This window comes from Varanus komodoensis, unplaced genomic scaffold, assembly GCF_004798865.1.
Source record: "Varanus komodoensis strain SLA01 unplaced genomic scaffold, ASM479886v1 scaffold9, whole genome shotgun sequence".
Taxonomy (NCBI): Eukaryota; Metazoa; Chordata; class Lepidosauria; order Squamata; family Varanidae; genus Varanus; species Varanus komodoensis.
Window position 1 is genome coordinate 24,764,138 of NW_025336598.1, and position 21,412 is coordinate 24,785,549.

Below are 21,412 nucleotides of genomic sequence, written 5' to 3' on the forward strand. Positions count from 1 at the left end.
TGAGCATGATCCAGTACAGTCTTAGTATACAAGTGGAGTGCTGCAGAGGTAAGAAAGGCTGCCAGAAAGGAGGTTAAGGTGTATTGATGGAAAACAATTTCAGTTCTGAATAGAGCTTTTAATGTAGAAGCAACTTCCAGGTACTTCCTAGACAGAAAGCACAGGGGCATTTTCAGTAGCACAGCCCATTTATTAAGCACTGATCTAGCCAATACCATCCTGTTTCCTTTCAGAGATGAGATACATCATTATGGTTACAGATGAGAACATGGAATGTAGCCTTGTGAGTGTAGGTGTCATATAAATGGTTGGATTATGCCCATCTTCAGGACTCCAAATTCTAAAGCCAATCTCTAATTCTGCATACATTTCACTGTTGGACAATACAATGTCTTTCATGTAACATGCAGATCATGGATTTATTTAATTTGCTTGTGGAATCTATTTACAATTTTAAATCATATTTTTCCCCAACTATTTCAAGCTTGTTATTTGTTACTGCATGAACTGTCACCATCAGTGTTTTTCCTGATCAGGACAGAGGCTTTATAACTAAAGTCTATTTACTTATTAGCATTCTATCCTACTTTTTTCCTTTGCTGACAGAAAATTCATCCTGAACTGAATGCCTCCACTTTCTTCTAAATCACTTCACCTTGGTTTACCCTTTGGGGTAGGTCCTGCCACTCATGGACCAGTGTATGTGAATGGTACAGATACACATGTTGAAAGAGCTTTATTTTACCCTACTTAGCTCTTTATGTTAGTCTGCTGTATTGATTTTTAAAGAATCACTGACTAGCTCACATGACATGTTAAGTCACCCTCAAGCAGCATTTAAACCACTTCAACTAGCCATGGTTTGTACTGAGGTTTAAGAAACCTGTATTGTTATTACCAGTGCTGCTTTACATCCCACCCTTTTTCCCTCTTGTGAGGAACCCAAGGTAGCATACATAGATCCATACCATTCTCACACCAAACCTTTGAGGTAGGTTAGGTTGAGGGAAAGTGACTGGTCCAAAGTCAGCTAGTGAGCTTCATTGCTGAGTAAGGACTAGAATCCAAATCTATCCTGTCCCCAGTCCAGCACTCTATTGGCAAAGAAGGGTTGTTGACCTAGCCACAGGACTCTAGGTGATGACAGTCAACACAGTGCCCAAGTGGCATGAGCTGTTTGGTGCTCAGAATTACCTCTTCTTCCCCAAGTCATGCAGGGCAATCATTTTGACATTTCATTGGCCAGTGTGGGAGAAAAGAAGTGTTTCCTTCTTCATATTTCCACCCCATCTGCAGTGCTGCATAGGGCCAGCAGTAGTGCCTATGATGCCTGTCCTCACCTGCCTTTCCAAGGCCCACTCAGGGCTTGGAAAAGTGCATGTGGCAGACACTGGTTTACTGAACTGCTCCTGGCTGGTGTGCTGCCTGCAGGCACTATGTCAACTGCAAGCAGGAGTGGCTCATTTAGCCATGCTGTTTCCTGGGGGGACCTAGCTAAATGTGCTCCCCCCACCCCTGCTGGCCACCCCATACACAGAGTCACTATTATGCCGGCAGCTGTGGGGTGGGAGTTAGCTGGGTGGAAACCCAGTCAAAGGTACTGTCCTTGTTTGTTGTGGTGTGCATGGGTCTTGCAGCCATGAAAAGTGTAGGGTAGGTCCGAGGGAAGTTTTTTCTAACCATTATCACTGTGCATGACATTGACACACAGAAGGATGTGCCCTCCCAGCTCTGCTTAGGAAGCTGCTTACCACTGTTTAGTTGCTTCCACACTGGTGCTGATCAGTGGAGTGGCACTGCTGCTGAGTATTGGGAAGGGCAGCCTTACATTTGGAAGCCTAGAATGAGGCAACTTATGTTACCTTTTTTCCAGATTCCCCACCCTACACCCCTGCTGATACTGGAAGACTGGGATTGATTATGAGCAAGCCTGCTCTGTCAGCATCAGCAGGAGCATGAGACTGGAAAGCATATGACAACTGCCAAAAATGCCCTGTTTTGTGAGCCTTCATCACTGTTTCCTTCAGTATTCCCATGCTGTCACCTAGGATACTGCTGAGAGAACTGATGGGGAAGAAAGAGAAGTATCGCCTCAGGACCTGTCTGTGTCCAGTTGTTAGTTGGGCACAGCTAGGGACCCCAAGCCCAGGGTGGCTGATTTAAAACTTTGTCCAAACCTGCCCATTGTGTACAATAATTAGTATTTTTGTGAGTTAATTAAAATAACTTCTGCTTTAAATGTTTTGAAATCTCAACTCAGGGACTCAACCTGAGTATAAGAAAGGTGGAGGTACATTCATCTATTTTGATTTTTTGTGTCAGTGTTTGGTTTTTTTTAAAGGAGATGAGATGTGTATGGTGTGGAAAATGTGTGTAGTGAACTTGTTTACTTATTTGACTTGTAGTAATAAAAAGGGTCAAATGACTGGTGGATAGAAGATATTTGATACAGTGATTCATTGCTCAGTGCTTGGCTGTTTCAATTTGAATCAGGAAAGAGAAAACAAGGAGCTGTTAGAGAAGTTTCAGATGCTCCATAGCCAGGCTGAGGACTGGGAAGTAAAGGCCCATCAAGCTGAGGGACAAAGCAGTTCTGTACGACTGGAGCTCCTTTCTGTTGATACTGAGCGAAGACATCTTAGGGAGAGAGTGGAACTGCTGGAAAAAGAAATTCAAGAGGTAATTTATCAGTGATAGCTAAATTTTGCTGCCTGGTCCACTTAAATACTGTGCTTTTTTAATCTAATGCCTTGGCATAATTGGAGATTGCTACAAGGATCAAGTGATGTTAATTAATCATTAGTATGTGCACAAGGGAAAACTAATTTCAGATCTGTTTCCGTTCTTGCCCAGTTAATTCTTGCAAATGGTTGTAAGTGTATTTTGAAAAGAAAAAAATTATTCAAGTTACCGGGGATTTTCTTGTTTGTTTTTAAATAGATGAGTATGGGAAACTGAATTTGTTAGTCTGGTGAGAAGGATCTTTGCACGTATGCATGTATCAATAGAGTGGCTTTTGTCTTTTACTTAGCATATCATTGCACACCAAGCTTATGAATCACAGATCTCTTCAATGGCAAAAAATATGGCCAAACTGGAGGAAAGTCTCAGGCAAGAAAAAGAAGAAAAGTCTTCAGTCATTGTTGATGTTACTTCTGTTAGAGAAATGTGTGTTAAACTGGAATCTGGGAAAGACCTTCTCTCACGTCAGTTAACTTCCAAATCTCTGGAATTAGAAAGGGTAAGAGAGAAAGAACTTCATTCTTAATGCATCTAAATAAATTTTACATTTAAGTGAAATAATGGAACGTAATACCAATTATTTATTTATTTATTTATTTAGCAAGCTTCTATGCTGCCCCATTCACCGAAGCCTCGGGGCGGCTCACAACAATAAATACACATTAACCATATAAAACAATATAATTGGAGATGTTCTGGCCAAAGATATAAAATCAATAAATAATGTTAACAATTAAAATGATGTTTAAATAAAAAGGTCTTGGCCTGGTGCTGAAAAGCAAATAATGACGGCGCCAGGTGGACCTCTCTGGGGAGCGCATTCCATAGATTGGGCACCACCGCAGAGAAAGCCCTCCTCCGGGTACTTACCCCCCTAATGTCCTTCACGGAGGGTTCCTGGAGAACGGCCTCCCCCGCTGATCTCAAGGGGCGGGAGGGCACGTATGGATGTAAGCGCTCCTTTAGGTAACCAGGACCCAAGCTGTTGAGGGCTTTATAGGTAATAACCAACACCTTGAATTGGGCCCGGACTTCAATGGGAAGCCAGTGAAGCTGACGGAGAACTGGAGTCATGTGAACATAACGCCCAGTCCCGTCAGCAGCCTGGCAGCTCTATTTTGAACCAACTGAAGTACCCAGACAGTCTTCAAGGGCAGCCCCACGTAGAGCACGTTGTTAAATAGCAAAGGGGACAAAATGGATCTCTGTGGTACTCCATGTCATAACTGCCATGGCGCAGAGCCATAGTCCCCCAGCACCACCTTCTGGAATCAGCCATTGAGATAGGAGCGGAACTACTGCAAAGCAGTGCCTCCTACTCCCAATCCTGCTAGCCTATCCAGAAGGATACCATGGTCAATGGTATTGAACGCTATAGAGGTCCAGGAGAACGACGCACTCTCCCTGTCTCTCTTCCTGCACAGGTCATCATACAGGGCGACCAAGGCAGATTCAGTACCGTACCCGGGTCTGAAGCCGAACCGAAATGGGTCCAGATAATCATTTTCATCCAAGAGTGCTTGGAGTTGTCCTGCCACCACCTGCTCCAACACCTTGCCCAAAAACGGGCTATTGGCCACTGGTCTATAATTAATGGCCATCTCTGGATCCAGGGATGCCTTCTTCAGGACTGGCCGGACTACCGCCTCCTTTAAAGGGGCAGGTACCCAGCCATCCCTCAGAGAGGCGTAAACCACTTCCAAGATCCAGGTCCCTATCCCGTGTTTGGCGTTGTTAATTAGCCAAGATGGGCAAAAGTCCATTAGGCAGGTGGTGGGATGTACTTGTCCCAGCACCTTGTCCACATCATCAGGCCGCAGTAACTGAAACTCATCCATCAATTTTGGACCAGACTGCGACATTGGTATCTCCCCAGAAGCCTCTGGGTCACTAGTGGAGTCCAGCTCGTGACAAATCTGAGCAATTTTCTCCCTAAAATGCTTTGCAAAGTCAATATAAAAATTTAACGTAATACCCAACAGCTTGCATTCTAAGTTAAGTTTTCAAAAGGATTTTTCTTACAGAATATAACTTAAAGATAGAAAGTTTGTGAATAGGACTTCTATGGATAGAAAGCTTCCTGTTCACGCCTTCCCTCAAAAGCTAAGTGTGTTTCCTGGAAATCTTCCTTTAGGTTTGGATCCAAACCCAATTTTTGGCAGTCCTCCTCCTTCCATAGTAACCATTCACTTAAAATCCCATATCAAGGGATTGCGAGGAGTCAAATGAGACCCACAACTCTTTCTGTGAATGACCTCAAGTTCTTAAGTTTCAAGCCAATTATAGAATCACAATACTAGAGTTGGAAGGTAGCAGTAAGACCATTGTGTCCACACTCCACCCAGTCAATGCCAGACACCAAGCAAAAGCATCCCTAAACCATCCAAGTTAAAGCAATGTCCACCTGCATCTTGAATATGTCTGGCATGGGAGAACCTTAGGCCACTGGTTCCATTGTTGTACTGCGCTAATAGGAGGTTTTTCCTGATACTCAGTTGGAATATGGCTTCTTGTAACTTGAGTCCATTATTTCACATTATCTGCTCTTGTATCGATCAAGAATAGATCCTGGCTCTTCTGGGTGACAACCTTTCAAGCACTTGAAGAATGCTATTATATCTAGGTTCACTCTTCTCTTCTCAAGGCTAAACATGGCCAGTTCTTTCAGTCTTTCCTTGGCATCGCCTGTGCTGCTGTGCCTACCGCACAGTGGCACAGCTTCTGCTGCCCCCACTGCCTGTCACTGCAGTACCCCCCCCCCGCCCCCGCATGTCAAGTAGTGAGAACTCTGGTGCCGAGGAGAGGAAGAAAGGGGAGTAGTTGCATTTGTGGAGGTGGAGATGAGGTGGGGCCACTCTGGCTGCACCTTCATAATCAGCTGGCACACAGGTTGATGCCCTTAAGCAGCAGCCAAACATCATATGGAAATGTAAAATAATAATAATAGTATACATTAATATAGTGATAATAATAGGGCTTTGTTTCCAGTCACCTGATCATCTTTGTTACCCTGCTCAGAACCCTTTCCAGCATCTTAAACTGTTATGCCCAGAACTGGACATAGTACCCAAGATAATACCTAACCAGTTCTGAGTAGAGGGGAACTTGTACTTCATGTGATTTGAAAATGATACTTCTATTAATGCGGCCCAAAATAGCATTAGCCTTTTTTGCAGCCAAATCAAATTATTGACTCCTATGCTGCTTGTGATCTACAATAGTTCCAAGATCCTTCTTATGTGTAGTGTTGTTGAACCAGGTATCCCTCACCTTGTAGCTATGCATTTGATTTCTTTTTCTATAAATAAGACGTTTAATATGTAATACTTACTATGAGGCTGCTAATTGGAATGAATTATTTTTATGTTCCTAGATTATGTCAGAATTGGAAGAAGCAAAAGCAGAGGCAGAACTTTTAAAAAAGCAACTATCCAGTGAACGACTTACAATACAAAACCTGGAAACATTGTTGGCTACTAGCAGAGACAAAGATTTTCAGAATCATTTGATAACCCATGAGAAAGAATCAGAAATACAGCTACTCAAAGACAAGTTAACACTCTCAGAAAGTAAACTGTATGTTTTAAAGCATAAAACTACATTTTTAACATTTTGTTTCAGCTGTTGTTACTGAATGCAGATATGTCTAATTTCTTTTTAATAAAACTTCAATGTACAAGTCTTTTCACCTGATAAAATCCAGCATTTCTGTTTAGTGCATACTTACACATAAACATAGTGAGAAGCCGTTAAGCCTAATTTCTTTTGTCTGGAATCCTAGTTCTGCTAACCCTGCATCCAAAGCTCAAATACCTTGACTAACGTAACATGGAAGAAATGGGTGATTTCATATGTTCCTTTAATGGTAGTGATGAATTTGCTCCCTCTGCACAGTGCCATATGGGTCAGATAGTGTGGTGACAGAATATGTGAAGTTGCCTGCCAGCAGCAGTACTATACTAAATTTTCTCTTGATGATCAGGGTATTCAATCTCTTATAGCCATGTATTTTTTATCCATTTGGTAACATCATCATGCAACTGTGGATCAGTCAAAGAAGGCAGTGCAAAAGGGAAATATATATACTTGAACTGGACTAATCTCTTAAGCATTTTTTCTAGCTGTTAAGAAATAGTATCCACATTTTGCACAGCTGTACATATTTGCATATGAGTGCGTTAATTAATATGTATGCATATTGGTGCATAATTTCATGATTTTTGTTTATCTGCTTGTATTGCTTGTGGCTATTTTTAAAAGTTTCTGTAAGATGCCCTCTGTAAATGTGCAATTGTTAAGACCTTTCTTTGTTCTACTATTTTTAGCACAAGTCTTAATAGAGAAGTTTCTATACTCCGAAATAAACTTGCACAGCTGCAGGCTGATTATGATATTGTAAAAAGACAGCTGACAACAGAACGATTTGAACGGTAAGTGAATATGCTTTATAGAAATACCATTATCTGTATTCCTGTATCTAAGAGGAAAACTACAAATAGACTTGCAATATTTGTTGATAAAACTATATACAGTTGATTGCAAATGATTCAGGATAACTTTCCCTGCATGCCTTCTTTTCCAGCGCAGTTGGACAGAACAGCTAGAGAACAGTGCAGTGGGTAGAGTCATCCACACATGCCTCTTTGCTCAGTATACTCAGGCTCCTGACAGGTCATTGACCATTTGGCAGGCTGCTAAAAGCCTGATCATGTAGGGTATGCAGGGATTAAGTTTATCATATAGGCATAGTGGTCAGCTTGCTTTAATGTTTGAGAAAATGTGTGGAAATACTCCCAAATTCCAATTCTGATTTTTACATGACAGGGAACGTGCCATTCAGGAGATGCGACGGCATGGCCTCTCTACAACTTCTCTACATGCCTCATCTCCACTTAGCTCAACATTGAGATCTCCTTCCCATTCTCCAGAGAGAGCACTTACAGAACGGACAGACAAGTACGTAATTAAATAGATTAGGTTTTGGGGATTTTTTTTTTTTTTTGCATTTTACTAGTTTGCTAGTTTACTAATATTTTCAAAATTGAAATGTCAGAATGGTTTTGCACTTGGCATTTTCCTAGGAGATTGTAGAAGAATATATTAAGAGGCTTTCTCTGCATCCTCTTTACCATTCTGACTTGGGGAATGGTAGCTGAGGTATTCATCCTATGCCCTCTGACTACAGTGCCTGGGAGTACTCTACCTATTGGATGTAGAGAGTTGTGCTGGTTTTTATGAAACTTGTATAGTTAAAATTAATGCCCAGTACATATTAGGAAGAATACTATTTACTATAGTGTGGTCTATAGAATCTGAAGAAAATAATTCTGTATTATCATGTCTTAAATGGACATTCCGTCAGTGTAATTATTTTTTTTTTCCTTCTCAGAAATGTGGGCTTCAAGGATTAATCAGTTACTTTAACAGCAGAACAATAATGGAAGGTTTAACATGTTTGGACTTGTTGTCAACGTTGACACGAATTCTACCTCTAAAATATTGTTAAATCATTAACACCATAGAAAACTGAAGCAACAGAATCTTGTAGGAATGTTTAATGCGTGATCAATCCTTGCTACATTTTGTTACTGCAGTTCAACTGAGATATTTCCTCTTAGCTATGCTGAAGGGCATTGTAGATTAGGACCAAATTTTCAGTTGGAGTAAGTGGTGTGGATTGTTAACTTCATTTTGATATTTATGCTTATTCAAGTTTGCTTAAATCAGACATGGAGTTGCAAGCTGCTACTGCTGTTTAGTCAAAACAGGTAAAGATGGGAAGTATCTCTGTTTTGCGGAGGACTAGCAGAGGCTTAGTGGTATTATACGATGCTACCCTTTGTTTATACTCTGCTAATCTGATATGATTTATATATAATAAGTTATTGTTCATCTTAACCTGACTTTGCTCAATAACCATAACAAAGATGTCAAACAGTGACCAGGATATATTAGTAATTTTATCTTTTTAATGAATGCTTGATCTAATCTTCAGAACTGAGCCTATATTCTAAAAATCAGTTTGAATTTTTAAAAAGAAAATTATGTGTACTAAATGATCATGTTAGTATTAAATAATGCAATGTATTTGTTTGTCTTAAAGAGAGTTGGCAACATAATTTATTTTTTTTTAAAGTTCAGAAATAAAGTTTGAAGAGATGGCACAGCTGAGCTCCAGCTTTTAAGGGCATAAAACAAGGGAGGTTAGATAGAAAAATTATTAGGTAAGTAAGCAAGTAAGAATCTTATTTCAAGAAGACTGATCATCTTGAAGTTCTTGTCATAATAATGTCACAATAGCAGGTTCAAGCATACATTCCACAATAGAGTCTACACTACTAATTCCACCTTGGATCTATCATCAATCAGCAATCTTTCCCTGGAAGAGAAGTATGTTAAAATACAGAGCTGCTTCTCTGTACTAGTTGCCCATTTTTTGTTTCTGCGTGTTTTAAAGGAGATGGATTTGTCTTTGGAAGGATATCTCTGGATTGAATGTTCAAAGACTTCCATGTGCATACTAAAAGCCATCTGTGTATCAGAATGTACATGAAATGCTAGATTAGTGTGTATATCTGGAATAATTATATTTCTGCTATACTAATGTTTCTAAAATATTAATGCTTAATATCCTTCTGCTGTAACATATGTTCTTGTTGATATAACAGAGTATGACAATGGGAAGAGACTATTGTTCCTTATGACTAGATCAGGAAACTTCAGTTTTCAAAGCACTGCAGACTGATGTGCAATTATGAAGAAGAGTTATATTTTTCAATTTCCCTTATAGACATGTGTAAGAAGAACAGAAATGGCATGCAACAGAGAAGGGGGACCCAAATCCTAGATCTGACTATGCCTAGACTATTGCTGAGAAAACTGTTAAAACATACTGTAATAAATAAAAAAATATATTCCTAGAATAATGGTGTGAGCAGAAGAATCTTACTTAATTTAAATATAAGGATTACCATTTAGTACTTCTTTAAAGGTATTGACATGATATATTTTTATACCTTCTGCATCATTTAGAATGAATGTGGCAACAGAAAAGAGAAAATAAATTATAAACAGGTTTTTTTTTTCAATAAAGTTGTCGTCATCACTGTTTCATGTGTTACAGCAGAACCACAAGTTACTCTTTTGGATATTGAAAAGGACCTTGCAAATCGGCATAATAACTTAGTGCAAGCTCTGTTGATTTTAGTGTTAGAGATTCAGGGCAATAGTAAACATGTCAAGTTTATAATTAACACTTTTACATAAATGCTGAATAAAAGAACAAATCTCTTGAAGAAATTAGGAAACTTTTAAAGAAAAGTAAGCTTAAAACTTTCCTAAATAAGAGTGCTTTCAGATAAGACTCTTATTGCACCATAACCCTGAAATGCACCTCATTCGTTGAATTTTATAAGGGGGGTTTCATACACTGTCTTCTATGCATAGCTCTTTGTTCTCCTACTGAAAGTCTGTTTAAAAAAAACAAAAGCCAAAATAGCTACCGAACTGTGGCATGATATCTTCTGTTTGATAGCCCTGCAACCTAAAAGTATCCAAATTCAGCTGTAATGAAACCATCACTTCCAGCTATGTGCACAAGATGCAATGAAGCTCAGGCTCATTTTTCCTTTTTTAATGGCTCCAAAAAGGAAATTGGAAGACTCGATTTTAAACTTGATTTAACCATTTCGTCCAAACTCATGAAACTGAACTATGGTTTATGATCTTGGTTTGTCCTTTAACTAGAGTTTAAAAGAACCTCAAATCTCATGGTCATAGAGTAGGAGTTGGGAGGATGAGTAGCACAGAAGCCCATTGGAGGAAACCATGGTTTCCAGTTGCATTTCATTGTGAATTTCACTAGTGAAAAACAAATTTTCTTCCATATACTACTTTGTGATTGTGAAACTCCAGTCCTCCAAACCCAAATTAAAGAGAAGTACCCTGCAACTAGAAAAAAGTTGTTCATTCTTTTTTGCTACACAACCTAGCACAACTTAAGCGTGTCCATTTATATAAACAGTCTTCAGTTTGCACATCTCTACTTGGAACAGAAACTGCACACGGAAATGTGCAATGGGTATGGATCCTTTCACTGTGAAACCCAGTTCTCTGCAGTCCCCCCACCCTGATTCTCCTGAATTGTACAGGGGTCCTGTTGCTGCTGGATTGCTATGGAAGTAGTTCCCTGTTGATAGGAAGTTTACACTGAGCAGGGGCACATTTGATTAATGAGAGGAACTGGAATCTGCTTGGACTTTGGCTGACTGAGGATAGTTAAAACATATTCAGAGTTCTAACGGAGATGCTTATGTTTGTGGTCGGTTACACCAGATTTTTTGCCTAGGTACCTGAGTTCTACTTCTCTTGTATTTGCATCATCTGTTTCTGAGGTAAACCATATGGCAGCTAATATGAAGAGGCATTGCTAGGTTCTATGAACTGTATCATGAAAGCTAGAACAATAAATCTTTTACCTTACCTTGCTTATGTCCTTATTGCTAACAAGTTGTAGAACAACTAAATAGTCCATACAATGCTCAGTCTGCATGAGAATGCCTCACCACTACTGATAGGAAAATGGTCAGCTACAGTTGATTACTATAATATCAGAACATTAGAGATACTCTGCAGCTGGTACAAAAATAGGTGTTTAGTGGGAGAAGGTGTTTAGTTTTACTGAAACCATGGCATGGGCTATGTTTTCCTTTGAAGTTTGATGTAACTATCATGACTCAATAGTAATTGATTGCTATCCTCTCCATAAATTTGACTGCCCTTTTTGATAGCTTCACAATAAATATGATTACTGTGACTCCTGCCTGCCATTGTGTTAAACGTCTAGCCTTATTCCGCTTTAGAATTCTTGCAGAATTCTGGTAGTTGTGTAGAGCACAGATGCTGAAACCTTTATCAGAAACAGACAACACATCTACTGGCGAAACTAGAGGCACTGCAGACCCCAGTAGGCTTTAGCAGATACAGTGACAGCCCAGTGAGCATTCATGGGTTTGGTAGCAACGTCCCGTGCAATCCCATTCTGTTTACTAAAGTGTATATGGGTGGGGCTAGCTTTTATTTATTTATTTAGGGAACTTCTATGCCGCCCCATTCACCGAAGCCTCGGGGCAGCTCACAAACATAAATAAATAACATCCTATAAAACAATATAATTTAACAGTATAAATTAAGTCGCCCTGGCCAAAGAATAAAATAAATAATATGAACAATTAAATTAACGTTTGAATAAAAAGGTTTTTGCCTGGTGCCAAAAAACAAATAACGACAGTGCCAGGCAGACCTCTCTGGGTCTTTTGCCTTCCAAAAACGTGACTATATTAAGCCAAGCAATGTGATCACTGTGGCATGAATTGACACAGGAAAATATATGTATATTTGAAAAATAAGACATGATTATTACCTACCTGTACCTTAACATCGTCTTTGGAAGTCCTCCAGGAGCCACCTTTAAAAGACGTGAAGAAGGTGGCTACTCAGGAAAGGCCCGTTTTGGTAGTGGTACCTCATTTATGGAATTCACTTCCCAGAGAAGTATGCCTGGCACCAACACTGTACAACCTTGCAGCTCCAGGCAAAAACTTTTGTTTTCACTCAGCATTTTAATCTCTACAAAGCAGGTCTTTGTTTTACTTTTGTCCTGGTTCTTTTTTGTATTTGTTTTTATTGGGATCTTGTACTCACCAGTTTGTTTAATTATGCTGTAAGCTGTTTTATTTAGTTTTACCTATTTTATTGATTGTTACTCTGTTTAAATATATTATGTTTGGATTTTATTGAGTGTAAACCATTCAGAGTGCGAACATGGCTGAGTGAACAGTATACATTTTTAACAAATAAATAAAAATATAGAAGTGATACAGAGTTATCACTTAAGTCAGAAGATAACAAGGACCAATCCTGCAACATTCACCTCAAGAAATAATAGCTGTGTGAGAGGATTGTATACTTCCTGCCCAAATTTTGTATAATCTTTCTATTGCATTCACATATACAGCAAATTTGAAACTAACTAGGAAATAACAATTTTTTTCTAGACTTTTATATGTATAATACAAGATTTCTGTCTATCCCACATGACTTACTGATGCTCATGTTGACAAGCTGTTATTCCAAACAGAAGTTGGGTCTGGCAAGTAGTAATTTGTGGTATGGATTGTGATTCTGCAATTGGGCAGAACTTTCTTTTCTATCATCTTAAATTCATTTTCTAGTGACCATCACAAAGTGACAAATTTGAGTTTTGTTCCATTTCATAGCCCCATTCCCACCCCTTCTGCAGAGCTCCATTGCTTACCAAGACTTGGTCATATTTTAATGAGCTATGAATTCTGGTGGTAGTCATAGCTCAAAGACCAAACAGTTTTGAGCAAATTTTGCTCCCATCACTCGTACCATTATAAAAACAAATCACTCAACAAAAATCTAAGATGGTTATATGGATTGATTGCACCAAAATATCTGGTGGCATGAATAGTCTGTATGTGAAAGATAATTTCCAAATAAAAAGATTTGGGGATGAGTGTCAAGTTAAACTTAATTTCAGCAGAATATGAATTTTAGTTTTTGATGCTGTGGTTCATACTGAACAGTCCCTATCAGCTGCAGTTTGGTGGCTAGTCATCTAAGAGTTGTATCCAATGTTAGTCCAACTTAGTGTTAGACCCACTAAAATGAATGTGATTTAATCAGACACTAAAAGATGCTTATTTTCATTCTGGGTGGAAAACGTTACCCAGATCTGTTAGAATTATATAATGTTCTTTGTTTTAGAAGTCCCTCTTGAACCCCTTAGAAGTGGCATTGTGATTATATGAGATTCTTCCTTTAACACAAGCCAGTCTAATAACACTAAAGTTATTAGAAAGCTCTTTCTTGGCAGGATCTGCTAGGTGAAGCTAAAAAGGAAATGTTGGGGAGGATCCTGGTGGTGGTGGTGGTGGTATTATAATCATCACCATTATCTGGTAGGTCAATCGTCCTTCGACCCAAACGAAGCTGTTCCCTCCCTTGTCAACCTGAGGTTGTCGGGTTGCAGGGAGAGAGAGCGAACATGTGATCGCCTGAATTGAATTTGCTTGCTCTTTCCTTTGCCATGGTGTGGCAGCAGCGCGGAGAGCAATGGAGGCTGCTTGAGAGACGGGGCTGGGCTGCCGCCGCTGCTTGCTGGATCCATTGCAAAAGGAAAAGCCCAACCAAATTTCCTGTCGCCAAATCAAGGCTAGGACCAAGGTAGGACTGTCATGTTCCAAGATTTTCTTTTGTCTTCTTTCTTAGAGGTGCTTTTTTTTTTTTTTTTTTAATAAAGGGAATGATCAAGAGCAGAAGTTCGATTTGCAATCCCTTGTGTTTTGACCTTGTCAATTTCAGGCTTTAACACCTTTGTGCCACTTAACCTCCTGCAATGCATTTCTTGTCTTTCATGGAGAGCTTCATTTTGTCTATTGTTAGCCTGAAGGCTGGTGTTTCCTTGGGTGCTGTGTTGGCATGAAAGGCTGCCTTTGCTTACTGTCAGTCAACCTAGGGGATGTGTCAGTTTTCTGAAAAGATGGTATTCCTTGAGCATCTGCGAAAGGCAGCTGCTGTGATGAAGACAGGGCGGTGGTGAACTACAATCATATTGGCAGCTCTCCTAAAATGTTAAATAAAAACAACCTTGGCTGTATTTTCATGGCATATCTTTTTCCCAAGTGTGTACATGCACATGTTTAATTTTGTTCTGTATTTTTTCATTCATTTGATTAGCATTTTCTTTCACTTTAGCATTCATTTTCTTAAAGGCAGAGATAAAGGGATGACTTTTGTTGCTTCCTGTACCCCCCTCCCCATCCACCTCCAACCCCATCTCCAGTACTGCATTGCTTTGTCTAACCTTCTCTAATGCCATTTATCACAGAACTCGGTCACCATATTTTAATGAGCTCTGAAATATGCTAGTTGTCATGGTTGAAAGACAGATGCTATAGTTTTCTGTGCACTTTCCCTTTGCCACTGCCACCCCCACCCCCACTCTGGACTAAATCAAGTGTACTAAAGGTTACATGACCAAGAATGGGGAATCAGTTTCCATTTAAGCTTCTCATTCATGGGTTGGGTTGGGTTGGTTTTTAAATTTGTCATAGGTAGGCTTGTTCTCCCCTCCCCTTTAATTTATAGGTTAATTTTTTTTACTTCCCTCCCCACAATAGCTGGGATACAAATGCTACTGTTTCAAAAGGCAGATTATTAGAGAGGAATATGATAATTACAAAACAGCATGAATTTATAGAATTATTCTGCAAATACTTTGGAATTTAGAAAAGATCTGCCTTATATGATCATCTTTTCAGTAGGTTACAGGAAAACTAGAAGCCACAACTGTACATGTTGAAATTTTAATATGGTTAACAATAGTGCTGCTGAAACTGAGCTGCTAGGGGAGGAGAAGAGGTTAGTAGAGTGAAAGGAAAGTGCCCATTACAAATACAACAATGTGTATTTCAAAGCCAAATTTTAAATGGGATTTCCCCACTCTTTTCAAAATTTGTACATGTGTGATATTTGTAAGGGTGTATTTTAGCACTCAAGTACTAAATTAATTTCCTTTATTTTACTGCTGAATGAGGGAGAAAATATTTAAAAGTGATCATAGAGTACATTTTAGGACCAACTAAATGTTCACTAATTTATTGCATTTTATCTTTATATAATTATTTACAGGTATTTATATATACCCCCCCTGAAGATAGAAATCATTCAGGCATATGAGTAAAAATCAAACCCAGTGTGCATGCATATATTCCCTCCCTCCCTCTCACCCACCCAACCAACCTTCCTGCCTGCCTGTATAATAAGTCATCAGGATTCTCTACAGGCTGGCCAAAGTAGGCTTGGAGGAGGTCTTTGCCTCCCTGCCTGCTTCTTTCTCCTTCCACCTCAGACCTACTTCAGTTGGACTGCCCCTTCTCCCCCACAGAGCGATTTATCACCAACTGCCTTGTGGGAAGGATTAATTGGCTGAAAGGCGGGGGACCAATCAGACTAAAAGAAATCATAGAGAAATTAAGTATTATATGTGTTGTGTGAATGTGTTTCTTTTTAACATTCTGTCTGGGTAGATTTGATTCAGGTCCAATGGCAAGGAGGGCAAGAATCTGCAGATACAGAATAGAGTCAAGACATTCTAGACTCTGAAAAAGATTTCTGCACAAACTGCTAAGCTGCAGTAATAATACTGTATTAAGAATATTCTGGTGGTTCCAGAAAAGCTTACTGGATGGGATCCAAGTACCATTTAGGTGTGCGCATTTTAAAAATTATTTTCTCTTTGAATAGCAACTCATGTCATATCAAACAGTTGTGAAACACCCATAAAGCTGCTAGTGGTAGCTGGTGCCAACTGACACTACTTGGATAGAAGGCAGGTTCATCAGGGATGAAGCCATCTTTATTAATTAGATGTATAGTCTGCTTTTTTCCCTGCAGCAAAGTGGCTTACATAATTCTTTCAATCCTATCCCCACAACAACTACCCTGTGAGGTAGGCTGGGCTGAAAGTGTGTGACTGTCCCAAAGTCACCCAGTTGGCTTCATGGTCAAATGGGGACTAGAACCCACATCACCTGGATCCCACTCCCACATTCTTAATCACTATACCACACTGGCTCTTTTGAATTCCCAGCAGACCATACCGCAGGAAGAGAAAACTGAGGCACATAAACTTTAAGATCATGAATCCAAAATGGGAGGATCCAAACAAAAACACTCTTAGATTTCCATTTACATATTTTAGCAACAGCAACTATTGCACAAAAGAATCATGCAAAAAATGAGTGGTAAGCCATACAAAAGTACCACTCTCCTTTTGCAACTTTTAGCAGATAGTGAGCATAAGGTGACAATTGAAAAATGGAGGATGAGAGCAGGAATCTACACAAAATAATTGTAAAAACTGACAATCCATTACAAAAGAGAATGTAGAGAGCATGTTTTCAAAACTGCAAGGGGTGGGATGGTGATAATACCCTAAGAGCTGCAGCAAGTTCTGAAAGTATCTGCAATCCACTCTTTGCATGTTCACAAGGTACCCTTCCACATATCTACTCAGAAGTACCAGCACAGTAAAAAAAAATCATATACATGTCTACTAAGTAAATAAGATAGAATTGATAACGCAGAAGAAGGTGGCATATTTGTAGAACAGTACAGGTGGCGAAGATGGGATAATGATAAAAGTTTGCAACAGGAAATTGTCAAAGCGCTATTCTGGGTTTTGAAGGCAAAATGAAACGCAAAATTCCACAAAGGTCCTGGAAAGCTTTACCCCCATATTATAAAACAATATTTAGAACCCTACCTTCCTCTGGTGTCTAGTCTAGATCAAGTGAGCTGATTTTACACAGTGTGATCATACACACATCATCCACAGACCCAGCCAGCCACACAGAAAGACAGAGACCCAGCAACCCACATGCAGAAAACAATCGCCTAGCCAACCCCCACAAAAAGCACAAGCACATCACCATCACAGAGAGACCCATCCCTAACACTGCTTTTCCCATCATGACTGTACCTCTTTCATGGTCTCTGCTGCCATTTGACCACCACCTGCTGCTCTTTGGGCAGGCATTGACAGGAACAACACTGGTGGTTAGCCTTCTGGACTGGGGTGAGGCTCCCTCAGAAGCCAAGCTTCTTAGGAAATAAATTGTGAGGCCTGCACAAGTGTCAAGGACCCAAAACAATGACATACGGGAGGCAAGAAGTGTGTGCCTTACCCCTGCTATTTCCTCTTGCTTTCTAGATAGTTCTGTTGATCTGGGGAAACATTCTGAGCAAGCACAGCTACCAAACTCAGTATTCCCCCCAGGTAGCAAAGGAGCATACAATGTGCAAGTAGAAGTGGGAGAAGAAAGTCTAGCACACTGTCACCGTGCTTTAATTAACCAAATTAAGGTTTGGGGAAGGAAGTGGAAGGTGCTTCTGACAGCTGCAATCCCATGCAACCTAGTTCCATCACTTTGCAGATTAGAAATTGCTTAGCATGATCACTCCAGAATCTACTTTCTACTAAGAAATTTTTATGACCCAGTCCTGCATACCACCAGGAACAGTGGCAACTAGAGATTTCTTATTATTTATCGTATTGGAACGTAAGAATAGACTGCTTAGTAGTTGGTTCAGGGCATGTGTTTAATTCTATAGAATTTCCATCCTATAGAAATCTATGAATCTAAATGAAACAAAAGACAGCTCTCTTAGGTCAAACCAAAGATGCGTTTGGGTTACCAACCATGGAAGCAGCCTCCTTCACTGTCTGCTCAAGATCAATATCGCTAGCCCTGAGCCAGAATGTTCAACATCTTATTTATGGGCAGAGAAATGGGAAGTGTGTTACTGGGTGTTTTTTCCAGGGCTGGGGTCCAAATTACCTTCCTGTCACCCTGATGTAACATCACTTGGAGAGGCATTATGAAATGCCATTTTGCTTTTTCCTGCCTGCCTCACCAAGCAGCGCTGCCTCAGTGCTGGTGATGCAGAAATCCACCCAGAATCCAGCTCTCTTATATTTGCCAGGCTTCTTTCCTGTGCACAGCCCTGGCTTAGGAAGTGAGTCAAGTCAAGATCAAGTTCACCAATGCTCAGGGACATTAGTGGCTCCCTTCTTTGAGCTGAATCATTCTGCTAATTATGCAATCCACATGCCGCAAGCACAACCTGTGGCCACTGCTAGGTGTGTGGGCCTGTCCCCACTGCTACCTACAGTATGTGTGTAGTGCCTGCTGACACAGTACATGCACTCCTACCATTAACACAGAGACTCTCCTGCTGCCTGTGTCGTGCCTTCATGGGTTTGCACATGCAAACACTGCCATGTCAGTGCGCACAGATTTTATTTACAGTGTGGGTGTTTGCATCTTAGTCACTAGGTGGTAGCCCAAACAACATGGGAGTCTGACCAAAGCATGGAGCACAGGTGGACTAGAGTTGTGGGATGGGTGCAGGATGTGTGTGAAATTAAACAAGCAGCAAATACGCAAAGCACACAAATCATACGTGCAAAAGCAGAACCCCACTTGCACAGCAGGTGCACTGGCAACATGAGCACAAACCAGCATTGCTCATTATACCTGAGCACCTGTAATGCAATATATAACAGCTGGATTTGCTTTCTTTTAGACAACAGATGTATTTCTGTTGTATTCCAAATGTGGTCATATCATGCTTTTATGGAAAAATATTAAGATACTAGCTCTTCTGTTTTCAGTTCCTAATAATCTAGCATGAAATTTGGGCTATGAGGCACCATACAAATGTAAAATGAATGAATGAATGGCTTTGTCTTTTTTCTTTTTTTTTAAATAATAAGTAAAATTAACTACTGCCATATATCAAACTGGTGGCTTTAATGCATTGTGTATCTATTACAACCCCACAATTTCTTTTCTGATTAGCTATTGCCAATCTAGACACCTTCACTATACATGAGATTAGTTGGGTGGAGAGCATTATCTCTGTACATTTGTTTACCTTGAATCTCATTTGCTGTTTACTGAATCACTCAGTATGAGGAGATCTTTGGGAAGTTCTTTGTAGTCTGACTTTTCAGTATCCTGTATCAAGATGGTAAAACACTACATAGTCTGCAAAATGCTTGCTCATTTCTCACTTGATGGTCTTACTACATTAATTGCCTTTCCTACCTACAGATATTTCAGATACCATATACTGATAGAGATCTTAGAAAGATCTCACTGCTATTCCCTTCCTTGTGAGAATAAGCCACTTAATTCTATCTTTTGTTACCTGTTCTTTAATATTGTTCTTGAATACTGTTACCAGTATTCAACTGATTTTCATTGCATGCAATTAACTTAGTATTTACCTTCAGCACTGTAGATCACACTCTTCCTCTTACAGAGTTAGGAATTTGTGGTTTTATCCCAGTTTAGCCCATCCATCCAATCACTCTTTTTGAAATTCCCCAATGAAATTCTTTCCTCTTCTTATTCTATGCCTGTCAGTGTTACCCAGTAATATGTTCTTGGTCTCCTTATGTTGCCTGCGTGCTTCCACTTTGTCTCCCTCTCACATCTTCTATGCAAATGATTTATTTAGAAAGGTTAAGCTGCATACAGTATACCAGTGGTATATAAAGCAGCTTACAGTGCAAACTATGAACACCACTGGAGAATTTAAAATACTAGAAAAAAGGCTGAAATGTATGGCCTTATCTTTCTGATTCTCTTCCACCCATCTGCACTTTCTAAAATATTCAGTTGCTTTTCTGATATCACAACTTGGGTAATTTTCTCAGACAGCATCTCAAGAAAACATTTTTTTTCATTTGCTTTAGTTTATTTTCCTTTCAATGATCTTCCCAAATAACCTGTGAGTTGGATGAAGAGTTACTTTTAAATTTCTTGTGGTGCAGATCCAAGTTGTTATTGGAACTTTCCATATGTATCTAATTAATATCTAACTATCTGTATCCTCCCCTCCCCACTTTTCTGCTGCTAACATTGAGAAGTATCAGTTATTGTTGCTTGGTTCCTTGCTGTTTGTTGTACCAATGGGATCCACTGCAAAAACAATGGGAAGCTCACTTTTCCTCATTCATTCTCCTAGAAATGAACAGAAATGCTTGTTTCCAGAATGAGGCAGGTCAGCAAAGCTCCTTTCTTCAAGCTGTGCTGACCTACCCCATTCTAGAAAAAGGTCTTTCCAATTGCTTCAGAATCTGCTGTCTTCCACTTTCACTAGCAGTGGTTTCCATTTGCACGTGGATGGTGTTGGATACTGTCTATTCTTAGTACTGTTGGTGCCTGAATATTGCAAGAACTGTCCTTACTCCTTTTTAAAATTTATGAAACTGAATATAGCTTTTGCTCACTTCTCCTGTCCTTTAGATTGCAGGCATGGAAGGTCTTTTCTGTATCTTTGTGGAGCACCTAATTGTTTCTTAAGTGGGTAAATATTAATTTCATGGCCAGGTTATCTTAGACTAAGAGTCTAAACTCACAGTGACCTGGTGATCTCCAGATTAAATTATTGCATTACGCTGTACAAGGGTTGCTTTTGAAGACTTATCTGAAACTTTAGAACAAAATGCAGCTGCTCAGTTACTAACTGCAGCTAAATGTGACTATCATATCTTGTCAGGTCTTAAACAGCTGAACTGGTGGTGGTTGTCTATGAAGTCCTAGACAGGTGGACTGTCTTGCCTTCTACTACATGAGCCAGGCCAGACTCCATGGTCATCAGCTGAGGACCACTGTCATCTTTCTCCACACCCTGACAGGGGTAGTGACTTTTTGGTTTTGGTGTACTGTCTGTCAATGACTTCTCCAAAGAAACTCAGCCAGTGCCAACTTTGATATTACGGCTTTTGTATTTGGAGTCTTTTTATTATCCAGGCATTTCAGTGTGGAATATATGTTAGAGTTTATCTGTTTTGCTGGATACAGAGTATGGACTGTTATCATTGCTGCTTCAGCTATTTTGTTTTTGCAGTGTTTTATGTATTGATCTATAATGTGTCTTCCTGAGAGTTTTTAGTAGCATATTATAGATGAACATCTATTATTTTTCTTTTTATACTTTTCTAGGATGACCAAAAGGAGGTAGGAAATTCCTAATTCTGTTCTTACAGAAGATATTTTCTGATAATGCC

General features: G+C 39.7%; 1 protein-coding gene across 1 annotated transcript in view; it reads left to right on the top strand.

Moving 5' to 3' along the window:
* CEP135 (centrosomal protein 135) overlaps positions 1-10,331 on the top strand; it is a 38,054-nt gene extending 27,723 nt beyond the window's left edge. Inside the window, exons 21-26 of the mRNA XM_044418417.1 lie at positions 2,494-2,679; positions 3,032-3,241; positions 6,116-6,318; positions 7,068-7,172; positions 7,567-7,698; positions 8,132-10,331. Coding sequence (XP_044274352.1) covers positions 2,494-2,679; positions 3,032-3,241; positions 6,116-6,318; positions 7,068-7,172; positions 7,567-7,698; positions 8,132-8,153 — 858 coding nt within the window. The 3' untranslated portion in view covers positions 8,154-10,331. The remainder of the gene's footprint in view (positions 1-2,493; positions 2,680-3,031; positions 3,242-6,115; positions 6,319-7,067; positions 7,173-7,566; positions 7,699-8,131) is intronic.
* Positions 10,332-21,412: the final 11,081 nt, after the last annotated feature.